At 40.9% G+C, this 27,568-nt stretch overlaps 1 protein-coding gene across 6 annotated transcripts in view; it reads left to right on the top strand.

Moving 5' to 3' along the window:
• The first annotated feature begins 593 nt into the window (after window positions 1–593).
• Window positions 594–27,568, top strand: part of RALGPS2 (Ral GEF with PH domain and SH3 binding motif 2) — a 95,419-nt gene continuing 68,444 nt past the window's right edge. For all 6 annotated transcript variants that reach the window (XR_006415580.1, XM_044439149.1, XM_044439148.1 and 3 more), the window contains exons 1-4: window positions 594–613; window positions 698–813; window positions 24,766–24,900; window positions 27,158–27,265. Coding sequence is in view for 5 of the 6 variants with exons in the window: in XM_044439149.1 (XP_044295084.1) it covers window positions 24,844–24,900; window positions 27,158–27,265 (165 nt within the window). In the remaining variant the exon portion in view is untranslated. The remainder of the gene's footprint in view (window positions 614–697; window positions 814–24,765; window positions 24,901–27,157; window positions 27,266–27,568) is intronic.

Genomic DNA, 27,568 nt, shown 5'->3' with positions numbered 1-27,568 from the left:
ATTTCCCACACGGGCATTGTACTCATGAAATAGACCCTTTTCAAAATAGAGAGCAAGTTGCAAACAAGGACTATGTTGTGGGCTTTATTTTTTCACGCAAAGTATGTGCCGCGCTTGCTTCAGGAGGCTTCTTCCACGCCTTGGCCAACGGGGGCGCGGATTCAAAGGACAAGCGTACAGCACCAGCCTACACCTGTCTACTCAGAAGTATGGCTCGTTCAGCCCAAGAGCGCTTACTCCCAAGTAAGTGCGCTAAGGCTCGGGCCCAAAACATTGTGCTGACACGCGAGGCAGCGCAGGAGCACAGCGGGCGCCGCGTCTGCGGGCTTCAGAAGCCGGAGGAGACCCGTTGCGGCGGCCGTTGCGGCCGTTGGGCGGGAGAGCGCGCGGGGGAGGGGCGGCGGGCGCAGCCGCGACCAATCCAGACCCCCCCCCCCATCGCTCGGCAGCCTGCTCGCTCGCGCCCCTCGCCTTCGAGCAGACCCCGGTCGGGCTCGACCGCGCCTGCGCGCTCCTCGCTCCCATCAAGCCGAATTCCAGGAGAAAGGAATGCCTGCGCCTGCGCATGCGCCGCGCTTCCCACCGCCTTTCCAGCTGGCGCGCGGCCGCGCGCGTGCGTGTCCGCGTGGAGGGAGATTTCCCCACCCCCCCAACCAACCTCCATAGAGGATAAGCGGCCACCGGGGCTGAATGAGAGAAGCGGCGGCGGCGGCGGGCGAGGCATCCAGCGGCACGGCTGCCCCCTCGGTCGCGGCGTGCGGGCTCGTCTCGCCTGCAGCGGCGGCGGCGGCGGCCGCTTCCCGTCGTCGGCAGGTGAGTGAGGGAGCGGAGCAGGACTCCGGCGGCGGCGGCGGGGCTCGGGCGCGTGGGCGAGGAATGCCCGCCCTGGCGGCCCTCGGGCTCGCCGGGTCTCTCGGGGGGCGAGCGCGGGCTTCTCCCTTGCTCGTCCTCCTCTCGCTGCTGGGGGGGCCCCGCTGGCCTCGCCGCCGCCCTGCAGGCGGGGGTCGGGGCTGCGGGAGGCGCCCTTCCTGTCAACGGGGTCGTCCAGTGCCCCCCACCCAAGCCCACCTATTTCCTCCCACGGACGCGAGGAAGCGGGGGGGGGGGCGCTTGGGGGCTGCGCAAGACCGAGGCGTCCCGGGAATCTTGCGCCGGTGTGATGGACGTGGAATTTATTGGAGTTTTTAATCCCTTGGAAAACAGCCCCGGTGCGAGGATATAAAGCGCAGCAACAGCAACCTGCTTCCTTCTCCCGACTGTAACTGCAAAGCTTTTGCCTAATAGGCATGTAACCTTTTCAACCGTAAATTAACCGTGGGCCCCAAAGAGAGAGAAAAAAAGACATAGATATATTCTCATCGAGAGTTATTCATAAACATTTGCCAATACAGGTGATTCTGTATTCGTTTGTGATATGCAGTAATTCTGGCACACCACATTGGCTGACCTTTTGGCCTCATGTTGTAAAAAGCAAAACTGTAAAGCTAACTGGTCTGGTTTCCTTTCCTTTGTACTCGGGATGTATGTTTGGGATAAACAGGCATGCACATACCTGCCACTTAGGTGACCTGCTATCATCTGGTAAATGGCTTTGGTTAGGAAAGTTTGAATGATTGACTTAGACTTTAGAGAGTACAATCCTATGCATGTTTAGAAAGAAAAAAGTACAACTCCTGGCATTACCCAGCCAGACATGCTAAAGGATTCCTTGTTTTTTGCCTCTAGAGTGACATGGTGATACCTGTGAATTGCTCCGTTCTGGGGCAGAGGTGAAATGTTTTTCCCATGATCCCATACATAGGTCTATCTAGAGTCCTCTCCAGACTGAATGAATTAACAGGTTCCACCCCCACTGGTATAAGGCACTGGGTATTGTTTTCCTTCTTTTCCCAAGCTTGTGGTAGTTTGTAATTGTCTAATTATGGCCCTTATGTTGCCCTATATTTGGGTATGTGATGGAGGTTTGTATATGCCACAATGGGTATGCTGTTTTAAATCTTTCACTGTCGAATCCCCCCAATCTCCTGAAACTAAAGAGCAAAAGATTATTGCTCTTACTTCCTTTCCCATGTTTAGGGCTAAAGGCTCTATCTACCATACACTGAGGAGGGAAGCCTACAACTTTCACAGGGTCCTAGTGCCTCTTAAAGTCAGCATAACCACTAGGGTTTAGCAGTCATTCGTCCTGAAAAAGTATCGGTTGTACTGTCCAGTAGCTAACTTTATTGGAAAGTATTTTTTGAATAGAGATAGATAAACAATAAGGTCAGCCCTTGCTCAGCTGCTGTACTGCCAAAGTACACTCATTGGAGGTCCATGGGCCCAGCTGCATCTGCCTCTAGTTTGGCTACTTGTTTGGGCCAGGTGATTCCCCACCTGGGGCTAGTTGTGCTGCAGAGCCTACTAGTTACTGATACATAATGAGCTGTAGTTGTATTTTTAGTAGGAAAAAGACCTGTTTTATATTTTATTAAATGCACTTATGTGAAATTAGTTAAGGGCACAGTCCTATGCATGCTTACACGGGGGAAAAAATGCTCTGCAATTCCCAGCATGCCCCAGGCAGAGTGCTGGAAGCAACATCAGCAAAAAACAGTCTGTTGCAAGAATTTGGCACATCCTTTCCTTCAGTGAATGACCCCACATAATTTCTATTCTGTTGATTCTGTCAGTTTGCCATGTAGATTATTCAGAAAGATAATTTTACCATGGTTACCATAAAGCCTTTGGGCTCAGTTTTTTGTTTTTTGTTTTTTGTTTTTTGAACTGATGCGCATGAAACCCAAAGGAATAGCTTGACACTTAATTCAGCAAGAAAACTTTGTCCTGCCAAAATGCATGCATGACTGAACAGGTAAGAGAATAAGGTGGTAATGGAGGGCCCATTGTTGAAATAAAAGGCCTGATCTGTCCTGTGCTTCTGGTGTGTGGGATGGCTAATTACATAGGCAGTATGAAAGTGAATGCAGAAGAGTTCGCCCACTCCCAAAACAGGGCAGTGTACTAGTGGACCTTTATTTATGTTTCCCATGATTAGGGTAGAGCTTAGCCAGAAGAGGGGAACAGGAGGGATAATGCAGGCTCTGGATGCTACGTTACCAGGATTAGTTGCTCCACAGGCTGAAGATTAGCCCACTAGGCCTCTATCTTTGGCACAATAAGCAGGAAGTTAAGCGAAGTTACATGTTGAGAAACAGATTTCTTAGGCATTTGCTTTTAATGTATTGCAGTGATAAAGTGCTGAATTTCTTACCTTGCTTACCTTTCTTACCTTTCTTAGTGCCTATTTACATGCAGGCTGCTGATTTTAAAAACTGTATCAGTAAAGCATTTTCAAAATGGAATATTAGTGACTGAATAGTGAACTACAGAATAGTACTTTTAATGTAGAAAGTAATGTATTGTGTAAGTGCCTTTGAATCTTCTTTGGTTATTTTTCACTTGGTGATTTTGTGCTTTGCATATGAGTAGAAGGGTTTTGAAAAGTGAGACTCTGTCCTAAAAGTCCGAACTCTGTTTCCTCTTGCAGCATACAGTGAGGCATGCAACATACTTCCAGGGTGAAATATAAATTTCAGCATGGAGAGAGTTAATATGGTTTGGTGTAGTTAAGTGAATGTGGTCTGTAAATGGATGTAAAAAGGGAAAACAAGATTTTTATCGCTAGATAATTTGTATCAGTGGGAAGTACAATGTATCTTTTGTATAGGAGTGTTTGGGTTTCTTTTAGGATGTGTGTACTTTGGACACTGGGATTTCCGATCATGAGGTATATGCAGAATGCTTGTATGCATGAACTTAAGTCACACCATTTCTAAATGGATCTTCATGGTTGCAATACAGAAGTATTGGATAGTGTGATGATTTAGCAAATAGAAGTTTAGAAGAGAACTGTATGAACAATATAGAATGGTAATTGACTACAATATAGAGCATTTTAAATCTGGTACAAGAGCTGACTAGCACTGGAAGAGAAATATAGGATGTACAATCTCTGAAATGTTTGTGTAGAAAGGCTAAGCCCTGTCCTGTAAGATGCTTTATCATATAAAGATAAGTCAAAATAGATTATAAAGAGAAAATTTGTGCTTAAAGTATATATTGGTTTATATGGTTAATCTGTAAAGCATAGATTGAAAGCGTGAACTTTCAAAATATATTCAAATATATACTCTATTAGTATTTTTCAGAAAGAACAGTCAGGTCTTGTGGCATGTCACCAGTTTGCCATGTTTTGCAACATAAATAAAACATAGGTCTCTGCCCTAATACAGTGGTACCTCAGCTCACGAATGCCTCAGTTCATGACCAAATCGGGTCGCGAACAGAAATTTCATAAAAATTTTGCCGCAGGCCGCAAACTCCGCATCAGGTGATGATCATGAATGCACCCACCTTCCCTGCACAGGCATGATTGCAGTCATGCTGAGAGGCGATGGCCACGATCGGATCGCACCCATCTCCCCCCTCCAGCACGCCCGTGATTGCGGCAGGCCTCTCCGCCTGAGAACATCCAGGATCGATTGCGCCTGGCTCCCCCCACCCCGAGCACGATTGCGGCCATCTCCCCGCCCCCCACACAATCACTGGTGGGGGAGGGGGAGGACCATGATCTTTGTTGTTCTTTGTCACTTTGTTTCAAATTTTTGTGAGTAAAAAAAAAATAGTTAACAGAACGGATTAACCATATTTATATTGACCCTTATGGGGAAATTTGACTTGGCTCATGACCAATTTAGGTCGCGACCAGAGTAATGGAACAGATTAAGTTCGTGAGCCAAGGTACCACTGTAAATATTGTTTTACAAAGTAGTGCCCTCTTACTAGAAGGAAAAGTGGTGAGAAAGATTTGGTTGCAACCTTTGCTCTTAAATATATTGGTTAACCTGCTATTTATTCTTCATGTGGATAACTGAGTTTTGCATCTGAGAGATGTCTTCCTTATTTCATCTCTTTCTAAAATATGTATGTGGACTGAATTTGCACTTTAAGTGAAAATGCAAAGCACAGGTTAGAACTGTAAGAAATGAGCTGTTAATTTCAAAGGTGACAAGTTGATATGGGGTAGGAATAGGCAATTGCATGGGCCACATGGTGGCATGCCATGTTTGTCTGTGTGCCCCCACCCCCAGTTTCCATTTCTATCAAGAACCTAGTGATTGTGTGGGGATGTGGGCTGTCGGGAACAGATTTGTTTTAAGATTGATAATTTTTCACTGAGACAGGTTAAACAGGGATGATGTCTTTTGCATGGCCTTTTCTCTGCAGACCTCAAGCATCAAACCCTTACCAATTGTCTTTCTGCTTCATTAAGGCTTCTGTGTTACTGCTTCTGCTTGACATGACCTTCCTTGCAGTCTTAAAATGCACAGCTCTTGTGAATTGTTCAAATTTGTTGTGTAGTGTGGCTGCTCAAGAGAAGGTTGAACAACTAGGGCAGGTCTGCATTAGCATCTGGGATTCTGTCTGGCCATCCAACTTCCTGGTGCTGATTACTGAAAGAAGAAGGGGAAGCTTCTTGGTAGCCTTGGGAATACTCACTGTGCTAGGGTACAGCAGTTCAGATTAATAACTTCCTATATTGCTGGTGGCTGCAAGATTAATTAGTTCATTGTGATTGGCTTTCCTTTACAAACCCAGCTAAAACAAGAATACATGCCATGTCCTGTGATGAACAGGCATTCTTCTGATCTTTTTGATTCTGAACTTGCTGCCTCTGGCTCCATGTTGATCTATTGTAAATAAAACATATGGGATTGGAGCTGCTCAGGGAAGTAAGTCAGTCACTGTGATATAACAGGGCAGCAAATAGCACTGATGCATGTCGTATTCTTAGGATGCACTTTAGTGATATGCATGTGCAGAAGTACAAAATTCATAATAAAATCTAGTAATAACAGTACATCCATTCTAGTTTACAGTGTTGATTTTATAATTCTTTGGTGTTTATAATGCCCAACTTCATACTTAATCTACCCATAAATAATTGCAAGAGGGTTACAGTAGCTCCCCTTTGCAACATAACGTGCTCCTGTTTGCTTAAAATTGAAAGATGCATGAAAGCCTAGTTGTTGCTAGTGTAATAGATTTCATGAAAGGCATATTTGCCTAGACAGTCCCATCCTTCTCTTCTCTTTTGTCCTCCCTTGGTAATCATAGTTACCATTGAATTTGGTTTCTACAGCCTTTATTCCTTTTGAACCTTAATTGTGTCATGTTTTACCTCCTCAGTGAGCTTCATTTATTTCAGAGCTCATGCAAGTAATCACTTTTATACAGTTTATTAAATCATGATTTCTGCCAGAAATTATTTAGATTTTGCTGATGCCTTATGCAGTCCAGGGTGCCCAAATGCCAGCCTCTGACCTTGATTACCAACAGGTGTCTATGTGAGGTGTATTTTTCATTTTGCTTAGAATCAGGTGTCAGGTATCTTAAGACTATATAGTTTGATACGTAGAATCTATATAAAGTTATAAAAACAACACTGTGGAGGGATAAAAAGGAATGGTTTGTGTGCAAGAAGGGGCGAAGACAGGTACAGCTAGGATACAAGGAAACTTGAACCTCTTCAAGCCTCCTCCCTCCTTCCTTCAAGATGCTCCGGATTGATAGAGTAAGAAGCTCCTTGAGCCAAAATACAGAGCGGGTGAAGGGGGAGAAGGAGATCACTGCTGTAACTTCTCCTACATTGCATTGGATGTCCATTGCACTTGGGCGTATGAGAATCCTTGAACTTTCAGCAGCCTAAAGACTTTCAAGCATTTGGTGGCACATACATGGAAATATCAATAAAGAAATCCTGATAGAATTGTGTATTGTCCATTCATGTAGGAATGTTAGCTCATATCACAAACTGGCATGCCTTTTTGCATACGGCAGTACTACTGTTTGATAATACACCATCAAAAAGTATCCTCAGCTATGTGTCCGGGTGGCATATTGTCACTATCCACAGTGCATGTTGAAATGTGTGTCAATGCACTTCTCTTCAGAGTATGGGCTTTTCCAGAGTATTCTTGGAAAAGATACACAGCTGAGTTCATGTGCTGTTGTTGTTTCATTTCTATACCACCCTGTAGCCAAAGCTCTCTGGGTGGTTTGCACAATCCATAAAAACAAATGATAAAAATACAATAAAAATATCAGAAAAACATTAAAAGGTTAAAAACAGCTAAAAACCTATGGCAAATCACACAGTGTAAAGAATGACCAAACAGAGTGATGCTGTGAAAGACCTGATGTATGAATTCATACTTAGCTTGTATCCATCTAGGGACAAGTGCTTGCTCTATAGGCATGTCTTGAGTAAAGACAGAAGAAACAATTTGTTGGCTTTGTAGAACTATGGTGTATACATTTGCCCTAGCTTTTCTTTGATGCATTAGGGTGCATTGTCAAAGTCACAGACAGAAAAAAAAATGAGGTGAATATCAAAAGATGTGGTAGAATAGTTAGCCACTTGGATTCTCCCTCTCTCTCTCTCTGTTTTCTTGTGCTGTTTGCACTTCTAGTTGCAAGTGGCCAATTTGAACTTGCTGTCTGTTACACTCAGTGTGTGAGTGTACACAAAATGTGTGTGTGTGAGAGAGAGAGAGAGGGTGAGGGCGCATGCATGCATTGTTAAAATACCTATCTAGCCAGAGACAGTAGCCTTCATTAGACTGTAGTAAAAACTTACCCGAGCAGGGAATGGATGTCTAATAAGATGCCTCTCAGTATATCTTACTATAGTGTAGGAATCTCAATTTTCTTACAGGCATTCAGCTCTTCTGTTATTGTTTATTCCTAAAATTTACATTTTTGCCTTTTCAATAGACAGTTGCTATTTGCCTGTTATCCATAGGGATAAAAGCAATTTGTAAATTCACCAGTAGCCATTCTTATACTGTACCCATGAGCAACATAGAACCCATGCCAAGTTGCCAGGTTTAAAAAATGGGGCAAAAAATAACCCACTTTTAGTGCTACAGAGTGCCAAAAGGGGCTAATTTAACATCAGGACAAGCTAAATTTGACCCTTTTTGTGTTACGGAGTGGTTTGCCACTGAATTTTGGCATCAGAACATTATTTATGTTGGATTTTTTAAGGTGCTTGCAAATGCCAGCCCACTGGGAGAGTGATGGGAGGGCGGGGGAGGCACGATAGCTCTGGATCTCCTGCAGCTGCCCACCCTGATATACTATATAAGCTTAGTGGAAACTGCTTCACCATAAAAAAGCTGAAAATTTTGATTTGGCATTCAAATTATTTTATATGCAGAACTGGAGAGCAGAATCACTGAAAAGGCAGCTTATATATTTTTCTTTATAGTGAGCTATGCCTATGTTGCATGCTAGAACTGAAATGGAAAAAAGCAGAATTGAAAATCTCTTGCATTTTTTTTCTCCTCCTATGTTAATGGAAAAAAGAGCTCTTAAGGGTCCAACTCTTCCAAAAAGATACTTCAGCTAAAGATCTCATTGCAATATTGATTAATCTTGGCATTTGCTGATTCCAATCCTCATCAGCTTTATACTTGCATATATCAGGGGCAAGAACTCAACAAAATTTATATACTGGGGGATACATAAGGTAGTTCTCTAAGGAAAGTCTGATCAATGCAGCAGTTTGTTTAGAATGCACATTAAAACAGTTTTTTCCTTTCCATATGCATTTCCTGAGCCAAAGCAATACTTTATTTGTCCAAATAAGCTATTTATTTTATATAATAGGCACCTTTTCCACACAAAAATCTTCCACGATCAACTGATAAAAAAAATAAAGCACAATATTAAAACATCAGATAACAGCTAAATATATGCAACACCCAGGTGACCTGTGTCCCCCTGAATCTTCTGTCACAATTGCTAAAATTGCCCCTGCTGCTCCCTCACTGGAAAAAAACCAAAAATGCCCAACAAACTACCCTTGATTGTTCTTCCTGCATTGTGGAGTGTCTTGACAACACCAGCTTTACATTCTTTTATGTAATTTACACATAAATAGACTTACAATCTAGTCCTTCTAGGATCATTTCAAATTCAGACTGGTAAAAAAAATGCCCCTATATTTCAGCCTTCTGCATTTTATAGTTTCTTTCTGTAAGTCAAAGCCCTGGGATCAGAATTCCCAAATTTGCATTAGTTCTGTTGGGTACTTTTGAGTCCCAAACAAAGGCACAAAAGGAGGTTTGCTTACAAGGTCATCTTAGTCTCCTTTGACAACCATGAGTTGGACCAGACCTCCAGGAAAAGAATTAAAATAATTTGGACAAATTTTACATATTATATATTTTTGACTTTATATGCTGGTCAGTAGCCTGACAGGACTCTCTAAGCAGCTAACAGTATACAACAAACAGTATAAGTATGTATGTTGTATTTGAAGACTGTATGTCAAAATACTGGTGTGCAGATTGACATTCAGCAGCACAAGAACTATATGCAGATTGTTACAGTTTGCTACAGGATAGGTTAAGTCTTAAATTATCTGTACTACCTAAATCTGAAATCCATTCTTACGCTGCTTCAAAATTTCAGGGGGAAACATTCAGTCAAACCAAGTCCTTTCATATGCAGTATTAGCCTTGCCAGAAGTAGTTTTGTTTGGGGAAATAACTCCCAAAGCCAGAAGTGCTAGGTTTCAAACTGCTAAAATTTAAAAAACTGCAGACCTCACATTGGGATGGGTGTCAAGAGGTGGAAAGGTGCCCTCCAGGGCCCACAAAAATTCCCAATCCTGACAAGAACAACTTGAGACAATTTGGTATGCAGCATGTACCTGATGTTTATCATTAGCCTTCTGTGCTCAGTCTGGGAATGGCTGTTTATATGGTGCCTGGATCTGTGATGGTTATGTATGGTCTATGTAAGAAATGGGACATGCTAAACACATTCTGTGCTGGGAAGTCTGTTAATTCAAAATAGAAGTTTATTATATTCTTCAGTTTGGCCAGACTGAAACACAACCATGGAGACTAAAGATGCCTATTTCTGCAGAACTGTGGGCTATCAATGTGGATAGGATGGTAAACTATGTTCTGCCTGAAGGTTATGTAGGCAGTTAGAACACGGGGATTCTGCATGAGCCTAAGGTTTGAACCTGTTATGTTCTAGCCAGTCCTATAAATAAAAACTAAATATTAGAGTAGTTGGTTATACTTTTTACCCGCAGGGGATATGTGAATGATGCGTAAAGAGAGTCCCAGCCAGAGGGAAAAGTATACCTTTCTGTAAATAATGCTGTGGGTATGATACAGACTCCTAAAGCAACATTTCAAGGAAACCCACAATGATGCAATTTAGGTGGGAAAACTTACTGTTGGATATTGTATGTAATCTTATAGTCATAAAAAGACAAACAATGAAGAAACATGATTACATTTCAGAGGAAAAACAAGACTACTACCCCACCACTCTGTGTGCACTCATCAGCTTCTCTGGGTCCTAATGATTCTTGACCAAAACAGGTGTGAGATATTTACATATTCTGCTTTAAAATGAGGATTGTTTACAACGGTCACTTTTTTGTTCTAGATTTTTCATTTCCGAAGTGCAGTGTTTGAAAGAATGTAACTGTGCTGTAGTGGTTAGAGTGCTGCACTCAGATTTAGGAAATAGGGGTTCTCGTTACCACCGAGACATGAGATTCACTTTATTACTTCGAGCCTGTCACTGATTGTGAGACTAATCCACTTCACAGAGTTGTTGTGAGTATAAAATAGAGAAGAGGACCCTCTAAGTCACTTTGAATTGCTTGCAAGAGGAAAGCAGGTGGGATAGACATGTAATAGACAATCCACACACAATTTTATTATTGTTATCTGTAAAATTGATATCTGATTATTTCTCTGTAAACTGGATTGATTTAGATCAAGATTCAAATAGTTGATTTAAATCATGATTTTAAGCAGCAAGAAAAGGGGTTAATTTAAGTCCCTTCATATTTTTTCATATATATCTTGAAAGATGGCTTGAATTTGACTATCAAGTTGTGTTAATTAACTAAATGGGCTATTTTTGCTGATTCATTCTTGCAAGCAAAATCTGCATCTTTTCATCTCACTAATAATTTGCATGCTTACCTTTTTGTCTATAGAGGAAATACATTTAAAAATCTTCTTATAAGAGCTTTTTATCACTAGCTTCTATGGCAGCTTGAGGCTAACAGCACAATCCTGTACTTCTGTCCTGTTGAATAAATTCCATTGTGTTCAGTGGGGTTTGCATGTGGGTAAATGGATACAGACATGTAGACTTAGTATGAGAATACAGGAAAATGCAAGTGGGATGATTTATCTTGCCTTTTCTTCTCCAATGTTTCTCTTGCCTACTTCAACTTTGTCTTGATTCTCAAAAAGTGAAATAGATAACAGAATCAGCTCAGGAGATGTGTATTCCAGTCCCCACTCAGCCACCGAGCTTACTGGGAGTTATGGGAGGTTTTTTTTCCCCCATCTTAGCGTGCATAGGATTGTGCCTATAATCTAGTCTACCTACATTTTCTGTGTCAAAAGCTGCTTTATAGTTTCTTGGTTACTTTTTTTCTTCTTGTTGTTACCTGAATATAATCATTTGACTTTTTTTAAAATACCATAATCATAGATGCCTTGCCTTTCTTAAGAGTGCAAATTATAACAACTTTGAGGATTGTAGCTTTTCAAAAACTTAGGAGAAATCTGTAAAAAAGGCACTACTGAAACAAAATACTCTGTTTTGGAAATGAGTTACAGCACAGCTGTATTTCTGTGTGATCCTTCATGGAAATAGTTCCTAAGTAGTCTACAATACAGGGTTTTAAAATGAAGAATTTCAGTCAATATTTGCAAAAACAATGGATAAAACCAGCAGATAAAAGTGTACTTGTTTGGTCAGATATTTTAAAACATCTTAGGGCACAATCCTATGCATATTTAGACATAAAGAATCTTGCAGTTCCAGACATCTCCAGCCAGCATGCATGGCTGTCTAGGGGGATGCAGGAAGTTAGAGGCCTTTTCCTATCTAAACATATAGGAGAGTGCACCTTAAGTTGCCATCCTAAAGCTGTAAATGCTGTTTTGCTGGTGAATTAGGGACCCCATGGCAGGATGACAGGCTGTATGAGGCCTGTTGGTGAGCCTGAAGAAAGGCCTGTGGGCATATATAGCCATAGTTGTGCACACCTTAAGATGGCTAGGGGGTTTGAAAGTGTCAGGGAAGCTGAGAGCGATGCCACCAGGAGGCCAGACTGGAGAAGACATGCTAGGGAAAGTCCAAGGCAGAAGAAGAAAAGTAAGGCCAAATAAGAAACCGATTGTCTCCTTAAAGGAACCCACAGCCTTGAATTCAGAACAGCTAAGCAGGGATGTCATGGATAGGATGTTACGAAGGGCTTTCATACATTGAGTCACCGTAAGCTGGAGATTCAGGGCTGCCTGATGCAGTCTATAACCCCATTACTGTGATCAAACAAAGACATAATTACAGAACATACTTGAGGATATTTATGGAAACCTCTCTGTGTGCCTATTGTCAAGATCTTGTGAGGTTACTTGAAGTTAATCAGAAGCAAAGCAGAACAGACAGTGTTCTGAACAGTGAGTTCCTGGCCCAGGCCTTTCTCTAGAACAGAGAGAATATGCTTTTGCAGTTACACGTGCAGTTAATTGTACACTTGTACAGGGAGAATTGTGCTTCCCTATGATAGGTCCTTTGTGAAGGATGAGTTGCCTTGTGCAGGCAACAGGGAGGAATAGCTGGTGGGAGGGACCACCATGATCTCAAGGACTGTTTGAGAGTGAGTTAGCTAAAGAATGGTGCAGGTTAAAGTTACTTACCTGCCATAGTCGTACATGGCCCCATCTCTTAGATGTTAACGATATTCTCCTTAAAAGGGAAGATCAAGGCTTGAAGAAGCTGACCCCAGACTTGAATGAACTTCACCTGGAGTCTGAAGGCACTCTGCAAGTATACTATGTATAGATGTGGTACCTGGAAAAAAAACCTGTGCAGCACTACCTAAATGATGGGGAAGAGGATGTCCAGTACAGGTGAAGGCAGTATGGTAGAACACCTGCTCTGCCTTCTTGAGTGCACCCTGTAGAAGCACTGGCATCTTCAGCCCATCTGGAGCCTTGTGTGGGAGGATTCGTCCTTTGTGTGTGCGTCATGGAGATGGCTGCCCGGGTGCATTTTGAATGCCTCCAGTGTGAGAGACCCTGCAACCTCCCTAAGTAGTTGGTTCCATTGTCATACTGCTCTAACAGGCAATACGTTCTTCCTTATGTTCAGCCAGAATCTGGACAATGGAACCAACAGATTATATAGTTTAAGTGATTATAAGATACTTTGTATTGCAAGACTGGAGACAGAGCTCTGATCTCACAGGTGGAAATCTGTGTTCCAGTTCATCTCCCCCTGCAGCTATCAGGCAAAACGCACAGTGATTGCCTCTGTATGGCCAGGAAGTTGATCTCAGCAGGGCTTAAAAGGGGCTTTCTGGGGCAGGAGGGAAGAGTGGACAGAGCAAAGATGTCAGTGTACGTGTGTCCTTTGCAGCCTCCTTCCTACCCCTCTGAAGTGCCCTAGCTGGATGGCTGAAAATGGCTGCTCAGTAGAAATGCAGTGCAGGAGGAATGGGAACGTGAAGGTCCCATTCATGCTGTGCATGGGATGGCTGTAATCCTCCAGTTCAGGGACTTATGAACATCTTGACTGGAATGTACTCTTATGGTGTTAGAAACAAACTGAAGTATTAATTTAAAAAAGTGTAATTGCAGAAATTGTCATGATCTAGTTGAAATTATACTCGTATGTCAACAAAAAGCGACTTGTTTTACAATTTGGTTTAAAAGACCTGTGAAACATGTTCTCCTTTCGTAAAGGAAAATGTGCTATATGTTTATGTGCTTTATGTTGTGAGCCGCCCCGAGGCTTCGGCAAGGGGCGGCATAGAAATGTTTTAATAAATAAATAAATAAATATATTATTTACAAATGGCATCTAATGCCATGAAGGCTATGCTGTATTTGTAAAATATACATCTTTCACATAATTCACATCTTTCTTGGAAAAGCCATTGGTGCATGTGGTGGGAAGCATACTAGTAAATAATTTTTAGGAATAAGCATACAAAGACTTTTCTTAGAAGAAAAGAATGTAATTCATAGTTGATTAACTGGATGAAGATAGTAGATGCTGCTGAGAATAAAATAGAGGTAAAATCGTGTAAATTCAAAACTTTAAAATGATTCTTAGAGTTTATATGCTTTTAAAAATGAAATAAGATAGAAACTATTGGAGAATTAGAAACAGTGATTTAACTATTACGTATGCTCAGATATAGGGGAGAGTGAATAATCACAGAAATGTAATAGAAAACTGGAAAGTACATTGAGGCAGTGCTCAGCAATCTAACGATGCTGAATTACAGAATGTACAATATCAAGTTCTGCATCCAGTCTGCAGAGGCATCCACAGCCTGTATGGGCTTGGTAGTGTAAACCCTGCTTCTTCCATCAGAAATAACAGCAAGAATTCCCTATGCTGCTGATTCGATGTGCTTGGACTTTCTCAGTGAAGGAAAGCTGAGGCCACTTCACACCTTCGTTTTACAAAGCAAAGTGTGGTCCCTGTCAAAATCCTGTCTCTCTGGATGGGAAATCTACCTGGTACTTTGACACTTGATAATCCTGATGCATAACCCGTATTTTATCTCCCTTAGCTGTTCACTCTGTACACAAAACATATTGTAAGAAAAGCTGTAGAATCAGAGGCAAGAAGAAGTCTATGAATGCTCGTCCAGCCCTAGCTATACTGCTTTCTTCCACATCAGCACCCTGAAAGGCCGGCTGTAGCTGGTGCAGAAGAGAGGCACTACTTGTGCAGTGCTGGTGATGAGGCTGTTTTTTGGGAGGGCACTCATTCATGGGGTGTCTTCCAGGAAAGCAGTCTCCCCGTCTGGTGGCAAGGGCTGCATGTGTGCTAGAGCAGCCACTCTGTGCACCGAAGAAGGTTGGTCACAAGGCACGCTCCAGGAAATCAGCTTCCACCCCCCTCCCTGACCACTGTTTGCATGGCTGCTCTGGCAGGTGAGTGGGCGCTGCTTCCAGCTGGAAGGAGATCGTGCCTTCCTCTCGGGAGTCCTGTGGCCACCCTTTTACGGCGGCCACTCTTTGAGCAGCCGCTCCGGCACTTGAGCAGCATGTGCTGCTTGGGCATGCCAGCTGCCATTCCTTTTGACCAACCTTATCCTCCACTTGCTGTTGCTGGCTCAGTTACTGGTGAGTGCCCAGGGTTCATGGGCACTTCTGGGCTTGCTTGCCAGGAACTTACACTTTAGGCCACTGGGAAGCCAAGACATGGTAATCCGGAGGTTCAGCACAAGGCAGACTCCTTGCACATCTCTACAAGGGAGTAATATTTTATGTTGGTGTGTGCTTGAACATCTTTTCATCTGCAAAACATCTAATCTCATGAGTCAGTACTGTACTGTAGGGTTATAATAGTGGTAGTTATTTTTGATTCGCTAGACTCAAGGTTCACAAAGCTGTAACACATTCTCTCAGACTTTGTTATACCTACCTTTCCTCATTATACCTGTGTGTTAAGTTTGCAGATTGCAAATTGCAAATTGGAATGTAATTCAATTGTTTGGAGTATGATAAATTTTCTTAGACAAGTTTTTTACATCCAAGACATACCTTGTAGGTAAATCTAGCATCTGATGGCTGTTTTATATATTACAAGCACAAGTACTTGAAAAAAAAGTATGTGTACAAACAAAATTCTTCACAATACACAGTAGTTAAAAAAAGTTCATACAAGGAACCAGAGTTGGCCGCAGCTGCTTGTTTGCATTTGCCACCGCACACTTGTTCTGAAAATATGAGAAGAGCAGCAGCAGCCTGCTTCTGATTTGAAATCCAAGATGTGAGTGGAATGTTACGTTCTTTCCAAGGAGTGTGTGTATTGCCCCAGATAGCACATGTAGCCACTTGTAGCTAAAATGAATATAAAAATTGCCTCAGAGAAAGTCATTAGCAGGTGGGATAGCATAGGCATAACATTTCAGGTTACAGGTTGAAGCTTGTTTTATATGTGTTAGATTAATCTAAAAAGCAATTTATGTTTTCCATGGCTTTGATGGAACAATTTAACTACACATGTAAAAAGTGTTTATGGAAAACGAACACACAAATGCTTAATCTTTGAAGGGATATTTGAGAAATAGATTTAAGAGTTATAATAGAATCTGTCACCAAGTGAAGAGAAGAGAAGTCAGACTGCTGCTTGTTCTGTATAGCTTGGGTAGATTTTAAATGCTCAAGCTCTCTTGATCATGGTAAAGAGATTGAGATGGTTCTGCAGGATCAACTTTCTTGCCCCTACCTGCTGTTCAGATTTATCCACTCTTCTCCAGTTTGCTTTGCAAACCACAGTTACTGGTCAGTTCTGATATTCTGTAAATCAGGGACGGACAACTTCAGGAGGCCTGGGGCCATTTTTGCCTTCTGGACCCCTCCCACACTTTGCAGAAATTACACAGAAATTTTGCTGGTGGCAAAAACCCAGAAATTTGCTGCTGATTATCAGTGGCAAACTGCTACAATGAGCTAAATTTTCTGTTGTAACCTGTACCATTTCTACCACTGTGCATTGCTGCTGTGTTGGGGTAGCAAGGGCTCCGTGTACCCTGTGGGTGACATGTTGACCACCCCCTGCTTTAAACAGTTAATGATGATATGGGTGTAGTGTAAGATGATGAAAGGAAACCATGACTGAAGAAAACTGGGCGAGTTCATGCTTGACATAATACATGCTCCCCAACCATATCTAGGGGATTGGGAATGTTACATCTGCACTGCGTCAGCATGTTGATCATTAGGTAGTGAATAGTTGTTAAGAGTTGTAAACCATCCCGAGATGTCTGTAATGGGACCGTATAAAAATTTTTGAATGAATAAATAGGCAACTGATGTTGCCACCTAAATAGGCCACATGGTTAGCTGCACAGGCAGCTTAAATTAATTTTAATTAACCTCTTCCTCTACCCTGCTAGACAATGCATCTGTAGAACTTGAGGAGTGTATGGGCGAAGTCCAGCATCACAAAAGGGCCTCTTTGGAACAGATTTGTAGCTTGAAACTGTATAAAATGCATTTGAAGTAATTTTAGGCTGCTGATCAGGCAGAATGGCTTCCAGAGTACCATCCATATAAGACAAAGCAGTCCTTGCCCACAGGTTTACTATATGTTAAAAAAAGGTGCACAAGGAAAAAGGAATGGTGAGGGAAGATGGGGGATCAGCAGTTTTTAGTATGGTTGGTGGGATGGGCCTTTTCTCCCTGCCATCTTACAGCCAGCTGTGGATGGCTGCTGCTGGTGACAGTTGAGGGAGGAAGAGGCTTCCTGAAGGAGGAGGACTTCAACAGTGCTGCTGGAATGGCCCCATTCTCTTTCACCTCCCTCAGCTCTGCTTAAAGTTCCAGTGCTCAGTTCTGGAATTTAAATGTACATTCCATTACAGTTCTGGAATTTAAATGCAAATTGTAAATGTAAATTTGCTTTGCTACCAATAATCTTTTGTAAAAGAGTAGAAACTATTTATCAACTTGTTTTATAACTCTGTTTGAAGCATTGTGGACCTCAGTTGCCTATGACTGATATTTCAGAACTTGGTTTGGGTTTATAGTATCTCTTTAAAGATTCAAGCTGTTTAATTGTGCTGATATACATAATGCAGTTGGCTTTCAAAGATTATATAGTGCTTCTCTCAAGTGGCTCATTGTTCTCTTGGAAATAATGCTTTATTATCTAATCCTAGATAAAAGCTCTGTCTTTACTTTCGTGATTTTTATTGTTAGGTCTCCTTTTAACATAGTCCTTCCCAGACACTCTGCTATATATACAGAACATAGACTTGCAAGCAATTGCTCAATGTATTGTTGCTGCTGACTGTTGCAAATTGTCTCCCATTTTTTTCACCAGCAGGTAGAGCTCAAGGGAGGTAGTGACAGTGAGAATTCCCTCTGCTAATAATCTCAGTGTAATGGTACACTGTGCAGAGGCCATTCTTCAAAAGTTATGGCAAAGAAGCAATGGCAGAGGTCACTGTGTTCCCAATGTTAGGTTGCACCTGCAGTTTTCTCTCTCATTGCCTCATAAGGTACTGGCAGCCTTTAAGGCAGAAGTAAGATGGAATCATAGGCACAGTGTTGCTAGAACTTAGAGAATGCATTAGGACTCTTATTCACATGGGCACTTAGTTCTGTGTTATTCTGTGTTTTGGATGCAGCTCACTTTCTCCTTCTTGTGCAGATTGATATCTTAATCACAAAGGAATTGGTAGTAGGATATGTGTTTCTCTTTCCTCCCATAGTTTTTCTGTGATTCTACTTTACAGGCCCTTTGTCAAACTATGGCTTGAAATTAGTCTTGCACCCTAACAGTGGAGAATACTACTAATGAAGACAGTGAAAATTACATGTTACATATGTCAGAATCCCGAAATCTCAATTTGTGAGAGGAAATAAAACTCTGTGTTGTGGGAAAGATCAATCGTTATGAACCTCTGTGTCTTTATTGTCTGTCCCAGGTTCCTGCGGTTGACTCACGATAAGGCATTACCGGGCAGGCAGAGGTAAACTCGCTGCAGTTTTAATCCAACTACTGGCAATTTTTATACTCTGTCAGTCACGTACACCCGTACAGAGCCATTAAGGACAGAATACAATAAAGTTCTGTGGTCAGCATATGCAGAAAAGATACAGGAATGTCAGTCAATCATACAGACTATAAGATTACACTATCTCACAAGGCAATTTTGACATATCAGTGGAGTAACTTCCAGAGACGTGGATCCATCTCCAGGTCTACTTAGACATGTAAATTTGGGCTATCGTAAGCTCTTGTATTACATTCAGGAAGTCCGAGACCCTGAGTAAAGTATGACAAATAGCTACTTCCTGACAAGCGGTAAATTCCAGAAGAGATTAGATAACTACAATGTGAATGAATTTGACTGAGTGAAGACCCCAGATTCTTTCTGTCTGCTCTTGACCCATAGCCAGGGGGAGGGAAAGAAACATCCATAGTTTCAGCTGACATTTTAAATGGATTCCTGAGATGCACTATGCTTATTTTCCAAAAAACCCCTTATATCCTGAGGTTTGAATAAGATTTATTCTGGCCTCTTTTCCAACACATAGCAGTAGCAGGGAATTGAAAAAAGCTTGAGAAAATCAGGAGGCTGCAAAGGATTGCAGGAATGCTAATTTTTCTTTTAAGAATTCAGTAATATTTTTCCATAATGGACTGATTTTGAAAATAAAATGATTTGGGGACCTCTCATTTAGGCTGTGCTTGCTGCCTGTAGTGCATATTGTGATTTTAGGAGATCCTGAATTTTGTTACCTATTCTATGTGAATTGCCACACATGAAGTGCAAAATGGTACATACTCAAAGCACATGGAAAATTATTAAAGAAGTTAAATTTCTTCATTAGGTTTGGGCCTGTTTCATGGTGCTTTGACAGTTTGCTCCATGAAGTTGCTGATCTTGTAACATAAAAATGTAACATATTCTTCTGTACAGGAGGACTAGAAATTGCTTGGTCTAATGCCAGTTTTAAAAAGGGGAGCCGAGGATATCCAGGAAATTATAGGCCATTTAGCTTAATATATTTTCTGGATAAATGGGAAAGTATTATTAAAAATAAAATTTAGCCATCAGATAGAAACATAAATATTTCTGAGGAGGAATCAGCATGGTTTTATATGCAGGGAAAACACTATTAATGAATATTCTGGTTTAAGTGAGGGCTTTTGGCTTAGTATTACATGAAATTCAATGAAGTGGGAAGAGAATATATTTTTGTATGTCAAGAAAATATAACTATAATGGACTTCAGAAAATAAGGAAGAAGCTTGATGGCAACCATACAGCTATAGATTTCATAAATGTTTATTGATGTAAATACAAGAACTGCATTTGAAAACAAAAATCTAGGTATCAGCAAAATCTCAATTTAAATGAGAGGGGTTCACAGTAAAATAGGGGAATTTTTCAACTACAGCAATATACTATTCTGTTACTAAAACCTTTTCACTTAAACATGTTTTGTTGAGAACTTTCCATATTTATTCCATCTACAGAATATTGGAAAATTTGAGTAATTATGGATGATGCTCTTGACAGGCACGCTTTGGCATTACGCAGTATGTTGTGTGTGGGTAGTTCCAGCTTCACTGCTACTCTAAAGTTGAATGGCCGTCAGTAGCAGAGTGCAGAACCAAAATCCAGTACTGGCCTGTTCACTAGAATAGACACCTGGAGTCTGTGTGACTAAAGCTGTGCTTGCTTATTGCAAGTGGAAATTACCCTTTTACTCCAGAGTACAAGTGAGAAGGAAGAGAAGAGGCAGCTGCTGGGTTTGTCTCTTAAGGTAATTTCTGTTTTGGCCCCAGCACACCATTCAAGGCTACAAAGATACATAGAGATGCTTCTGTTTATTACAAGTTCACTTCAAATATTGTATGCTGCAAAAAAAGGAACACTCTGCTAAATATACACTTTAACATGCATTTTTTAAAGTACATTTATTTAAAAGAAATACTGTGATGTATGTATCAGTATGAACTGTTGAATGTTATTTCAAAAAGTTTAGCACCATTCTACAAATCTGCAGAATTTTGATCAATTTTTTATCACAAAATCTCCAATAGGTTTACAAATCTCTAAAATAAGGAGAGCGTAGTTACTTGCTTATCTTCTGGGTCCTATGAATTGAGTAACAATAATGGCTTCTTGAAAGTTTACAGAAAAAACAAGCATGAAACTCTGGGACAGATGGTTCTTAAAAAGAATATAGATACCTATTTCCTGTCAAACAAGATGTCCTCAGATTTCAGTAAAGAAATTTTCTGTATACTGCCCTAGAGAATTACTGTCAGGGAAAACTAAACTGGTGAAACTAGACTTCAGAATGTGTAAACTGTTCAGTTAAACATTTACAAATGTCCCCACCCCTTTTCTTTCTTTCACTTCCTATTTTATTGCTTCTGGTGTTATACAAAGTTCTGGCTCTTGCACTCTTGGTGACATCAGCCATTGTTATGTGATGCTGTTGTAGCATGTCTTTGATGTTGTCTCTCCATCTTCCTCTGGGTCTGCCTCGCGCTTTTTGGCCTTTATGCTTGTTCGCTCTATTTCTATATTTATGATATGCTTTTTCCTTCCAATTGCCATTACTTCAGTCTTTCTTTTACTGATTCTCATATTGTTTGCCTTGCTTTCTTGGTTCATGGACATAAGATGTTGCTGCATCTCCTTTGCTGTATTTGTTATCAATGCCTGATCATCTGCAGAGTAGTTTGTTATTTCTGTTTTTAAGCCTGACTTTTTTGTTTATACTATCTATGTAGGTGATAAATAAAAGTGGTGATAATAGACACCCTTGTTTTACTCCAGATGTTACTGAGAAGCCCCCAGCCCTTCAATATAATAAAACAAGCATAAATAAATACATTGAATTAATGCTGCAATTATTTCTTCCCAAAACCTGACACTTTTCCAACTACCTAAACCATGACTGCTCCCAACGTACTCTCCTTCCATTCTGTTCCATCTTCCTGACAACAATCAAGAATCCTTTGCATTCCTCCTCCTCCTCCCTACAAGATTATTTTGGGCATGCTCAGAGAAGGGTTATAAAATATGCCGGCGTGGAGAGGGGTAATCATATTCTTAATAAATGCCCATGTTACAAGAATACTAGGCACAGTGTATACTAGACTTTTCCCTTGACCTGACGTAATAGTTTCCCAGAAGATGCTATAAAGGTTGAGAGATCTGTTTCATGCTAACAGCCTACAAGTGAGCTAATAATAGGTTATTGTTTAAAATTGGAAGGGGCAAGTGTGCAAGAAGCAGTGTGTCTATCTTCTAGTCGTGCACAATGGTCCATTGGTTGTTTATACCATGGGCTTTTGTTATATGCAAGCCAGGTTCTTGTGAGTTCAGAGTGGTGGTGTTGTACATGCCAAGTGAGGAAGCTATAGGGATGCATGCAGTCTTTGCGTGCTGACACATTTATGTCTTTCTTCCGTTACTAATCATCTAATCCAGTAGAATGAATCATCAGGTATGAGGTCATTACATTTTTTGTACTCCCCCACCTTGCTGGAAGGCTGTTGTCCTGCAGTCTCCGAGGGATCCCTTTGTCTGACCTCCAGCAGATTAAGCACCAGGGAGCTTGCCTCCTCTCTGTCACAGTTCCTCTCTGCTATCTCCTGCTGCTGTGCCCAAGACATCTTGGCAGCATCTACCCCACCCTCCTCCCCGTGGAACTCAAAATCAGTTTCCATGTCATCTTATTTATTTATTTTATTTATTAAAATATTTTTATGCTGCCCCATTCGCCGAAGCCTCGGGGTGGCTCACAATAATTATAAATTAAAATATAAATATTAAATTAAAATACCACAATACAGTATAAAATAAGCCGCCCTGGCCAGATAAAACCAATAATGTTAACAGTTAAAATGCCGCTTGAATAAAAAGGTCTTCGCCTGGCGCCGAAAAACAAATAACGACGGCGCCAGGCGGACCTCTCTGGGGAGCGCGTTCCATAACTTAGGCGCCACCGCAGAGAAAGCCCTCCTCCGAGTACCCACCCTCCTAATTTCTTTCATGGAGGGTTCCCGGAGAAGGGCCTCCCCTGCCGATCTCAAGGGGCGGCTGGGCATATATGGATGCAAGCGCTCCTTCATCTTGAGGTGCCTTTGCAGAGCAGCTGGGCCTGTGTTCACAAGCACTTTTCTCATGTTCCCTAGCAGCTGCTTTGCACAAGCATGCTACCTCTAATATTGAAGGTGACATATAGCCATCAGGACTAGTAGCTTTTCCAGACTCCTTGGATTTGGAGGGGACTCCCCCATGTAATCCTCACATTGTAGGAACCAGCAGCTGAAGAATTAAGCAAGAGCTCTTTAAAAAACACAGACTACTCATTAGAGGAGGTGGGGTTAGCAGCAGGCCAAGGCCAGTGAGCTTTAGTAACTCCTCAGAAGACACCTGCATGTTGCTGAGGCAACACTACTTGGGTGAGTTCCAGCCAACATCTGTCACACTGATCTGCTCAGGGTGTGGACAGGCCATGCCCTGCATTGCCTGGTGATAGCACGTAGCGGCATGTGATCGTGCATAGCTGCACATGAGTCTGCCTTTCAGTAAGTGCTGTTGAGTTAGATCAACCTTGTTATGAACCTTGACCTGAGCTAAGGTATGACTGGCCCAGTTCAGACTTAACATTTCCTAGATTGTTGAAATACAGATTAGCTGCCAAGAATGCAATTGAAGATGCTCTCTACTTGGCTTTGTACTTGCATCCTCCCCTACAAGTTTGGTCAGTCTTTAAAATTATAATTCCTTATATCCAAATGCAGGAACTGTTGTTTAATGATAGTTTAATAAGCAGAATTTTAGGTCAAATGTTCCAAATCAAGACTTCCAAGTCAAGCCTGCCTTCTACACTCACTGCTTTGATTTCCCATGTGCAGAAAGCTCCATTCTAAACATTTCTGTGAAGACAAGACTATAGTCTTTTCCCAGTATTCACCAACTATTAGCTTTGCATGAATGATTACTTGTGTAATTTGTTGCCTGTGAAAATGTGCGTTGAAAGAAGAGGAAGAAGTTATTGAAGACATTTATACAAGCATCATGGTTTACAATTGCTTCAGTATTCCAACCTGTTCCAAAGCTGGTAACCATAGATTCCTGATTTGCACAAAACAGGAAATTATAGTAAAATGAGAGAGTTCTTTGTTTGCTTCATACCACATAGAATCATAAAATGTAAATCATTGTTATGGTTGAAATAGCACCAACAAAATTTGTAGAGATCTGTTCTCAGCACAAGGTGGCACTAATGTATTAAATGGAAGGCAGGACATTTTTAAAAATGTGTAGTTATCAAAGGTTTAAATTTTCTTTTAAATGCTCTGAACAAATTACAATGAACAACACTCTTAACATAAATGATTCTATGTATAGACAGCCTCTAATTAGTTAAGCAATTGGTGATAATCAAGCTAATGTCTGTCTTGCTTTTTCTTCCCTATTTTCATTAAAGAAGCTCATTTCTAACAATTTATAAACACTTTCTGGAAAAAAAAAAACAAACTGAGCTGCGGTAGATTCAATCTACTTGTAGATTCAATTGTACTCTCTTTAAATTACGTTCTGCAATATTTATTATTATTGTGTTGATTTTTTTTTATATTGATTTGGAGGGTTTACTCCCTCTTGCATTAACCAAGAATTTCTGTATTTTGTGTCAAAGCTGCTTTTTGTGGAAAGAAGTGACAGATTAAATTTATTATATAATAATACCCTAAACAGAGTGTATCATAATATAAAATGACAGGGAACATAAAATATAGAGCTACACATAAAGCAGAAGTCTGCAGTTGCCAAATGTCCAATATATAAATCTTGGGAGGCTACTATTTGCTGAAGAGAGTATCATAATTATGACATCACCGTCAAAGATTTTGCCTCAAAGTGCAATGGGACAAGTATGTCTTACACATGCTACATTCTGAAAATACATGGGTGTTCATACTTAATGAAATATAGAAATATATAGAAATACAAATCCTAATCGTGATGGTTTACAAGTAACTTCTTAGGATAAAAACCCCTATAGTTTGCCAAACATTCCTATACCATGTTAGGCAGCTTTCAGTGATCTTTTACTTCCTTGGCTTATCAAGCCTCACCTTTTCATTTTCTTTTAGGAATGAAGACTGAATTGAAGATGAATTAATAAAGCCGCTGCTGTAAATGTAGGACAGAACACTAATGGTGTGGGCAGTATGGACCTCATGAACGGGCAGTCCAGCAGTGTTAATATTGCAGCTACTGCTTCAGAGGTAAGGCGTCATAAAGAATCTCTTGTTTAAGTCAACTTTAAAAGTGGAAGAGCGTACTGCGTATGTCGAACAACACACTTCAAAGAAAATGCTTGCCTTCTGAAGATAGCATAGTATATAGTCAATTCTTATGTGTTGGAATATTTGAGTAGGAATCCTGAAACTTCTATAAACTTGCTGAAGTACATAATTTTGTATGTTTTGCTTTAACCAAAGATGCCTCTTGTTTCCTGCCTTTTTTATTGCAGCTGTTCATGGCCAGTAAAAATATTTGAAGAAAAACTGAATTGATTTTTATTATACAGTACTATTCTTTCAAACCCAGTCTTGTTTGTAGCTGCTCACCTGGTCACCTGTGGTAAGAATATCATCAAACAACCAGACAGGGAAACTTTTGTAAATTAGCAGGCTGCTGATATGTCCTAAATGACATGGGTGTGTAGCTAGATTAGTAAAACTGTGGATTTCTCTGCAACTTTAATCTAAAAATTAGTTGGAGGAATCTTTTTGCATATACCAGTAAAATGGAATGCAAGCAAAAAATAGACCAGCATTAATGGAAGAGTTAGTTGACATAAAAATTGAATTGATAAAAAGGATGTTTTACTTCCTGACATTAAATAGCTTTTGAAGAGTTCAATAAGCATGCAAATTTTTTGTTTTCTCTCTTTACCAATACATTAAATTTACATTTTTAGCCAACTTTTCCTCTTGAGAAGAATCCAGTGTGGCTTACATAGTCCTCCTCCTATCCATTTTATCCTCACAACGACCTTGTGAAATAGGATAGGATGAGAGACCATGACCCAGTAATGTGAACACTAACCGGCAGTGGCTCTCCAGGGTTTCAGGCAGGATTCATTCCTTCTCCTACCTGGAGAGGATTAAAACTGGGGCCTTCTGCATACCAAAGCATGTGTCCTCCCAAAGTCAGTACAAATCAAATAAAAACTCAATATGGGAAGCTTGGAATGGGGAATTAAAGAGCTCATTATCACAGGGTAGGGAAAGTGGTATTACAATGAGTCAAAATGTAGCTTGATCTTAATTGGAAACTACTTCCAGCTAAATGTACTTGTTCAGGTTCTTAGAGCCTATATAGCAGGTTAAATGAGGTAATCTACATGTCACTAACCAACAGTACCCATAAAGTAAAACAGTTGCCAATAATGGGAGGGCTGCCCTGGAGGCCAGGAAGTATTAATTAGAAGTATGTTCTTGCACAGTGGTAGTTTCTTTCAGTCATTCTAGGCTTTTCATGCAGTATAAATACAGAACTCCTTTTTTTCATGAAAGTACAGTGGTACCTTGGCTCACGAACTTAATTCCAAAACTCTGGTAGTGACCCAAATTGGTTGTGACCCAGGTCAAATTTCCCCATAAGGGTCAATGTAAATAAGGTTAATCTGTTCTGCAACTATTTTTTTTTTTTTACTCACAAAAATTTGAAGCAAAGTGACAAAGAACAACAAAGATCGCGGCCATCTCCCCCCCACCCAGAGATCGTGTGGGGGGGTGGGGGGAGATGGGCACGATCGCGGGTGTGCTGGGGGGGGAGGCAGGCACACGTGTGCCGGGGAGTGCACGGGTGGGGAGGCAGGCGCCCTCGGGCAGGGAACACGGGCACAATCGCGGCCAGCTCCCCGCCCTAGCACGACTGTGATCACACCTGTGCAGGGAAGGTGGGCGCGTTCGCAATCGTCACCCGATGCAGAGTTTGCGACCTGGGGCAAAATGTTTTTGAAATTTCTGTTCACAACCCAATTTGGTCATGAACTGAGGCGTTCGTGAGCCAAGGTACCACTGTACTATTGCTACAGGAGTAGCAGTCTTGACTGAGCTGAGAGACATATTGGAATAATTCAGATGCTTGAAAAGTTTTATACCATTAATAGTTTAATTGATTAAAATAGCTCTCTTTCTGGAACCACAATTAAAATTTTCCATGGCAGGTGTTTTCACTTTGTTTGGTTTAGTCCTATGACAATATGGTAATGCACATGTTAGTAACACTTTCTAGAGCTTTCTTAATTTTTTAAAATTGTTTTAAAATATCTTTCTTTGAAAAAGATTAACATTATGAAATTATATTTTCTTGTGTGAAATATCCAATTCTGATAATCTTTGAATTGAATGTCATTGTTCCTCTCTATTTACGTGTGGTATGAAGATGGTCTTTCAACAAACTTGTATTTTGGAACGGCTACATAGCCACCTTTCAGCTTCCTGCTGAAGGTACCTCTTTTTATTTTGACAGAAGAGTAGCAGTTCAGAATCATTAAGTGATAAAGGTTCTTCTGAATTGAAGAAAAGCTTTGATGCAGTGGTATTTGATGTTCTGAAGGTTACACCAGAGGAATATGCAGTAAGTAATCGACAAATATTTAAAAACTGTATTGACTTGCATCTGAAATTTCATGAGAAGTTGATTGTACAGTTGGACTTCCTACCATATTCCTCAAAAGCCATTCTTGTTCTAGGGGCCCTATAGAGCTGTGTGTATTTCACTAGTGGGGGCTGCAGTGAAAGGGGGAAATTGGCAAACGCTGGACAGAAGTATCCTTGTGTAAATGAGTTTTTGGGCCAAGTTTCTCATTTCATGTCCCATTCCATTCCATTCTAGAAAGCTCCTCAACTGTTAAGAGGGATTTTTTTAAGGAGCATGGGG

Source organism: Varanus komodoensis, unplaced genomic scaffold (genome assembly GCF_004798865.1).
Source record: "Varanus komodoensis strain SLA01 unplaced genomic scaffold, ASM479886v1 scaffold34_1, whole genome shotgun sequence".
Lineage (NCBI taxonomy): Eukaryota > Metazoa > Chordata > Lepidosauria > Squamata > Varanidae > Varanus > Varanus komodoensis.
Note: the sequence above shows the minus strand (reverse complement) of the source record. Positions and strands in the feature narration are given on the sequence as shown.